Consider the following 6,358-nt stretch of genomic DNA (forward strand, 5'->3'; position numbering starts at 1 on the left):
ATACGTCATGTCCTAAAGCCAAGTGTTCCATGAACTCAATCCATTCTGAGACAATGTCCTCGGGCCCCCACAGCTCTGCCTGTGTGGCCTATCACTGACTGACTTCCCTATAATTTGTGAACCTGAACCTTGAGGCAGAGTCCACTGGTCATCTTTCCTCTGTGCTCACAGTACCAAGGCATACATAACCACAGTGTACAGCTCCCTGTGGAGAAAGTGATGTTTCTCCCCTGGATAAGCACCAGAGAAGAGGTGAAAGGGCAGGAACCTCTGAGGCAGACTTTCCCTCACCTGTTCTCACTGCTCCCTAAACACCCTGGCTGAACAGTAAACACAGCTACTTGGCTCAAGGCAGAGAACAAAGTGCAGCTTTATCCCCTTCATAAGGGACCAGGAGCCCAGTGTGTCCTTACAGTGTCTGTCCTGATCTCAGGTGTCTGGAGCAGGTGTTCCCCAAACAGCCTGACAAGCAGTGGGGCCGCCATGGTGCTGTTGATTGGAGCTGGTCTGTGGTCTGTGGTCATATTCACGGTCGTCTTCCTGCTTCTGGTGGACCTGATGTACCGACGAAAGTTCTGGAGTGCCCGCTACCCTCCAGGCCCTGTGCCGCTACCTGGGCTGGGCAACCTGCTGCAGGTGGACTTCCAGAACATGCCTTACAGTTTGTACAAGGTGAGACAGATGGTGGTGGAGGGGGAGTAGAGGTCATGATGCCCCTGAAGCCACAGGATTGACAGGAAGATGGCCTCCAAGAGGAGGAAGGCTGAGTAGTTTCCTTGTGGCACTTACTTCTGGGTCTGAGGACAGTGTGGACTTTCTAGGAGTAGAAGTTCAGTATGGAAAGGCCATGGAGGCAGGTTGAACAGGACAGAAGTCAGGAAGGCTCCAGGTCCCTTGTGATCCCCTCACTGGATGAGGACTCAGGAACAGAGGGGAGGAGTCGGGTTCCAGTGTAGCCTGTCAGTCAGGAAAGAGAAGTGGGGTGATTGCCGTGTATGCTATAATCTCTTGCTGTTGTGTGGACTCAGGCCTTGCTGCCCATTTCAGGAACCCGAATTTCTCTTGTATGGAGGGATATGAAGGGGGAAAGGACCCTGCTCTGGCAAGGTCACCCCTGAATGACCTTATCTACTATGAGAACTTTGCTGGATTTAGAAGAATGGATACCCCATTCACAAGGTCCCATACCTCAGGCTAGAGATAGAGTCAGTGATAGAGCATTTGCTCAGCACAGGGCAGGACCAAGGTTCAATAATGTGTACCATACAAATGTGCTTGCACTGGTAATGGGCACACCCATGCACACACAAACATACAGGTAAACACAAACACACACACAGAGACTTGTGTGCTGAATTTTGATCTTACAGTGTTTGGAAACCTCCACTTCCTAAGCGCTCTGTCCCTCTCCTCCAGCTTCAACAACGCTATGGTGACGTGTTCAGCCTGCAGATGGCCTGGAAGCCCGTGGTTGTGGTCAATGGACTGAAGGCGGTTCGGGAAGTGCTGGTGAACTGTGGAGAGGACACCTCTGACCGCCCTCCAATGCCCATCTATGATCACCTGGGCTATGGGCACAAATCTAAAGGCAAAGAGCTATCCTGGGTAGAAGGCAGAGAGGATAGGGCTTGAGGAGCCATGGACAGAAGATGGACAGGATCTAATGGAGGGGATGTGTTGAGGCAATGCAAGGGGAAGTCACTGGAATGGAGGGTGGAGACACTACAGTGGCATGTGCTGCTATGTGACAGCAAAGTGCTGGGACACTGGTGGCTGAGACTGACCTCAGGGAAATGTTGGGAGCAGAGGAGATGGCACAGACACATGTATCCTTGTTTACACATGGCACATGTATCCATGTTTATCCATGGATGTCCCTGCAGGTGTGGTGTTTGCCCCTTATGGACCCGAGTGGCGAGAGCAGCGGCGATTCTCTGTGTCCACCATGCGAGACTTCGGCCTGGGCAAGAAATCCCTGGAGCAGTGGGTGACAGAGGAGGCTGGCCACCTCTGTGATGCCTTGGCCAAGGATGCTGGTGGGTGATGGGCGATATGTAGAGATGTGGGCAGGCAATTATGAGCAATACCATGACTTCCTTGCATCTCTGCTTCTAGGTCATCCCTTTAATCCCATCACCCTCCTGAATAAAGGTGTATGCAATGTGATTTCATCCCTCATCTATGCCCATCGCTTCGAGTATGAAGACCCTTTCTTAAACTGGCTGCTCAAAACATTACAGGAAAGTTTTGGAGAGGACTCTGGCTTCATTGCTGAGGTATGAGTCTCAGGGCAATGTGCATGGCTACTTCTATGCTGCAAATCCTATCAGAATAATTATGCATTCAGGTGAATGGGTGAGGGTCTAGTGTGACAGTCAAATGCAGGAGGAAAGGCCTACATGTTGGCAAACCTCAGGTAACAGGAGGGGAGGAGTGGACAAAGGTCAGGGGCTCTAGGAAGGGAGTGACCTATGCCCCTTGTCTACATGGGAACTGCACAAGCCTCTTAGATTTCCAGTAGAGTAGTCATTTGGTTCACCTTGGGCTACAAGACAGCCTAGAGTCTGGAAGTGAGGGAGAAGCAGGTTATGCATGGGAACAAACAGACACTGAGTCCTTTGTGGAAGAAACGAGGACCTGAGACCGGTCCAGGTTAACACTGAGCAGAATCAGCATCCAGGGCAAAGATGGTCACTGGGTAAAGGAACTTACCACATAAGCCTGGAGATGAGAGTTCTCTGACTACCAAACAGGAGCCATTGTGCATGTGTGTGAGTGCATATGCAGGCATGCAAACACACATACATACACACACACACATACACACACACACACACACACACACACACACACACACACACACACACACACGATTCTTCATTAGCAATAAAAGCAACCAGACTGTTGTTTCTTTCCCAGGCGTTGAATGCTGTCCCGGTGCTCCTTCAAATCCCTGGTTTTCCTGGCACAGCCTTCCCCAAGACGACAGCATTTGTAAATTCACTGGATAAGATGTTGATTGATCACAAGACATCCTGGGACCCCGCCCAGCCTCCCCGAGACCTGACAGATGCTTTCCTGGCTGAGATAGAGAAGGTGAGGACAGCCATGAACATGGGGCCAGTGCCTTTGGGCAGAAGTGTTCTGTGAGTTGTGATGCCAGGCTGTTGGTGTTTACATGTCACTCATGGACCCAACAATTGGGGTGCATGAACTCAATGGTAGATCATTTTGTCCTTACTGCCTGTATCCCTGAGTCTACCTTCTCTGTTCGTCCCAGGCCAAGGGGAATCCCAAGAGCTCCTTCAATGATGAGAACCTGCGTGTGGTGGTGGCTGACATGTTCACTGCAGGGATAGTGACCACCTCAACCACACTGTCCTGGGCCCTGCTGCTCATGATCCTGCACCCGGATGTGCAGAGTGAGCCTGTGTGGGACTGGGAGGGAGCGTGAGGGAAGAAAAATAGAGGTGCTTGAGATATTACTGGCTCCAGCATCAGCTTGACCAGGACTCACACAAGTCTGATGAAAATCTATAATCACCTATTAACCCATGGGAGAAGGTCAAGAAAGAGCTACCAAGACACTGCTTCACTGAGGGAATGCTGTCCCTCCAGGCCGTGTCCACCAGGAGATTGATGAAGTCATAGGGCAGGGCCGGCGTCCAGAGATGGCAGACCAGGCCCGCATGCCCTACACCAATGCTGTCATTCATGAGGTGCAACGATTTGCAGACATTGCCCCAATGAATATACCACACATGACATCCCGTGACATTGAAGTGCAGGGCTTCCTCATCCCCAAGGTATGCATGGGGTCCCTTGTCCCAGGGTCACCACTAGGCAAACAAAGGATATAAAGACCAAGACACCACATCCTGGATTTGCACATGGTGATGGGACAAACCTGTGTGTGAGTATACAGCCGCCATTGCTCAGGATTCCCCAGGGAAGAGGGATGTCCAAGAAAATAAACCACTGGGATTTTAGGGAACACTACACACAGAGGCAGGTTTGATTTGTGTACCCATGGAATCATTGTCACAGAGCCTTGACCAGTACCCGAAAAGGTACTGAAAGGCTCTGAGGTTGAGGTGAATGAAAGAATCCAGTGTGTGGACGAAGACGTTGTACATGTGAACTTGGTGACCAGAGTCATGTTAGCTGTGTTCCAGTCCATGTTCACACCATGTGCCTCCTGCCAGGGAACGACCCTCATCCCCAACCTGTCCTCCGTGCTGAAGGATGAGACTGTCTGGGAGAAGCCCCTCCAGTTCCACCCTGAACACTTCCTGGATGCCCAGGGCCACTTTGTGAAGCATGAGGCCTTCATGCCATTCTCAGCAGGTCCTGGGGGGTGCCTTGCTCCATGTCTCTTCCCAGGGTGCCTTGGAGGTTGGAGCATCCATCAGGCCCCAGACTGACTGATCCCCTCTCCCACCCACAGGCCGCAGAGCATGTCTGGGGGAGCCTCTGGCCCGCATGGAGCTCTTCCTCTTCTTCACCTGCCTCCTGCAGCGCTTTAGCTTCTCGGTGCCTGATGGACAGCCCCGGCCCAGCGACCACGGGGTCTTCACATTGCCAGTTACCCCAGTCCCCTACGAGCTCTGCGCAGTTGTGCGCTAGAAAGAACAGCAGCTCCAACCTTTCCCAAGCTTGTGCTAATTGATGTCCAATAAACCTGTTCTGTGGCTGCCACTCTTTCCCAGTCCAACCCCCATCCTTGTGTCAACTGTGTCCCAAGACAACAGTCTACAGTCAGTCTTCCCCTCTGCCTCAGACCTCCCCTATGACCAACTTTAATGTTGTGAGAAAAGAGTTTACTGAGCCAAGAGCAGTGGCCCAGGCCTGCAGGATAGCAAGCAGGAGGCCAAGACAAGATGATTGCAAGTTCAAGGTCAGCCGGAGCCATATGGTCTGGACTTCTTAATGAGACCCTTTATGTAAAGGGGGTTTGTAGTCATGAGGTTTTGATGCAGGGAAAGAGGAGGGAAAGAAAGGAGGGAGACAGGGAAACTCTGTCACACAATAGGAAGTGAGGTGGTTGTGCTGGTGTTCAGTGATTGACCCTAGATCATATGGAAAGACTCATCAACAGCCGCTGGGTGGGTGACTAACCACAGACAGACGTCAAGACTGAATGGTTCTCAGAGGAAATGCAAATGGCTTGTGCTGGAAATCAGCACTATTCTTGTTTTGGTGACAGATGTTGGTAAAGGTCCCCAAGACCCTGAAGTGCCACAAATGGTTAAGAGGTCTCTCAAGCTAGATAAGCTGTTGTCTTCACAGCTCAGGCTTGCTGCAGGGAAAGGATGCAGGAGAAAATCTGGGTTGGTAAAAGGTGACTGGTCAGAATCCTGGAGGATGGGCAGGATCCAGCTGTTCTGTCTGGGGCCTTCTCTCCAGACCTAGGAGAGTGCTCCCGGCAAGCACATAGCACAAATATAATGGGTTTTACTTACTAGGAAAGTTCAAGAATCTTGGCCTTGAAAATTTGGGGGCTTTATGAGACCAGGGAGAACATGAAAGCCTGGAGCACCCTTCAAGGCTTATCTTAGTCTCTAATCTGAGACCAGACTGCAGCATCCCAAGACCCTGACCTCTCTGGCATGCCTTGAGACACAGCTGTGTGGGGACTCTGTTCTTGGTTTTGCTTTGGGAAAAAGAAAATGTCCTCTCACTGACTCTCTTTCTAGGAATGTCAGGGAAGCCCCCCACAGCCCATCAGTAGTCAGACATTGGCTTTTCGAATGTATAGGATAAAACACTCACCAAGCTCTGGTAACTTTCCTTCACAGTCCTACCTCATTGCTGCCCCTAGGAATATGCACAATGTTTCCCCAGCATCTCCTCTTCTTCTCTCCACCCCCTTTATTTTTACTGTGTATGCATGGGTATTTGGCTGCACATGTGCATGCGATCTCCAGGGACTTGAGTTGAAGTTAGTTGTACACATCTTGTGGGTTCTGGGAATCAAGTCTGGGTCCTCAGGAATTGACGCCAGTGCTCTTCACTGTAGAACCATCTCTCCAGGCCTCCTCTTTCCCCTGTTTGATGGTGCTGGAAGGTCTTACTCTAGCCTGATGCAATGCCCTCAGCCCCAATGCTCTGCATGTGTGGCATGTCAGATGAGTGAGTTTTCTATGTCCCTGGGAGCAGGGGTTCATTGACACTGGTGCCCCATATTCACAGTCCTTAGCCTAACATAACCAGTGTGCACAGCTCCTGTGGAGTCAGCTCCCACATCCTGATGCCCTCCAGTGAGTAAGCACCTGGGGGGAGGGAAGAAGAGGTGGGAAACTGAGGTAAACCTCCCTAGACTGCTCCACCCCCTCCTGACATGCAGACTGTAGAGAAA

At 51.2% G+C, this 6,358-nt stretch overlaps 1 protein-coding gene across 1 annotated transcript; it reads left to right on the top strand.

The window, feature by feature from the left end:
- The first annotated feature begins 438 nt into the window (after positions 1 to 438).
- LOC131896675 (cytochrome P450 2D20-like) lies at positions 439 to 4,703 on the top strand. Its single transcript, XM_059247427.1, has 8 exons — positions 439 to 672; positions 1,417 to 1,588; positions 2,116 to 2,276; positions 2,920 to 3,096; positions 3,281 to 3,422; positions 3,619 to 3,806; positions 4,206 to 4,347; positions 4,448 to 4,703. The coding sequence occupies exons 1-8, from the start codon at positions 484 to 486 to the stop codon at positions 4,624 to 4,626; spliced, it is 1,350 nt and encodes a 449-aa protein (XP_059103410.1). The 5' UTR covers positions 439 to 483; the 3' UTR covers positions 4,627 to 4,703.
- The last annotated feature ends 1,655 nt before the right edge of the window (positions 4,704 to 6,358 follow it).

Source organism: Peromyscus eremicus, chromosome 20, assembly GCF_949786415.1.
Source record: "Peromyscus eremicus chromosome 20, PerEre_H2_v1, whole genome shotgun sequence".
Classification (NCBI taxonomy): Eukaryota; Metazoa; Chordata; class Mammalia; order Rodentia; family Cricetidae; genus Peromyscus; species Peromyscus eremicus.

Excerpts from the sequence above, each read along its gene's own strand:
- LOC131896675 (XM_059247427.1), top strand. The coding sequence starts at position 484 with ATGGTGCTGTTGATTGGAGCTGGTCTGTGGTCTGTGGTCATATTCACG. Across the intron at positions 1,589-2,115 it reads CTATGGGCACAAATCTAAAG|GTCATCCCTTTAATCCCATC; the intron begins GCAAAGAGCTAT and ends CTCTGCTTCTAG. Across the intron at positions 4,348-4,447 it reads CTTCATGCCATTCTCAGCAG|GCCGCAGAGCATGTCTGGGG; the intron begins GTCCTGGGGGGT and ends TCCCACCCACAG.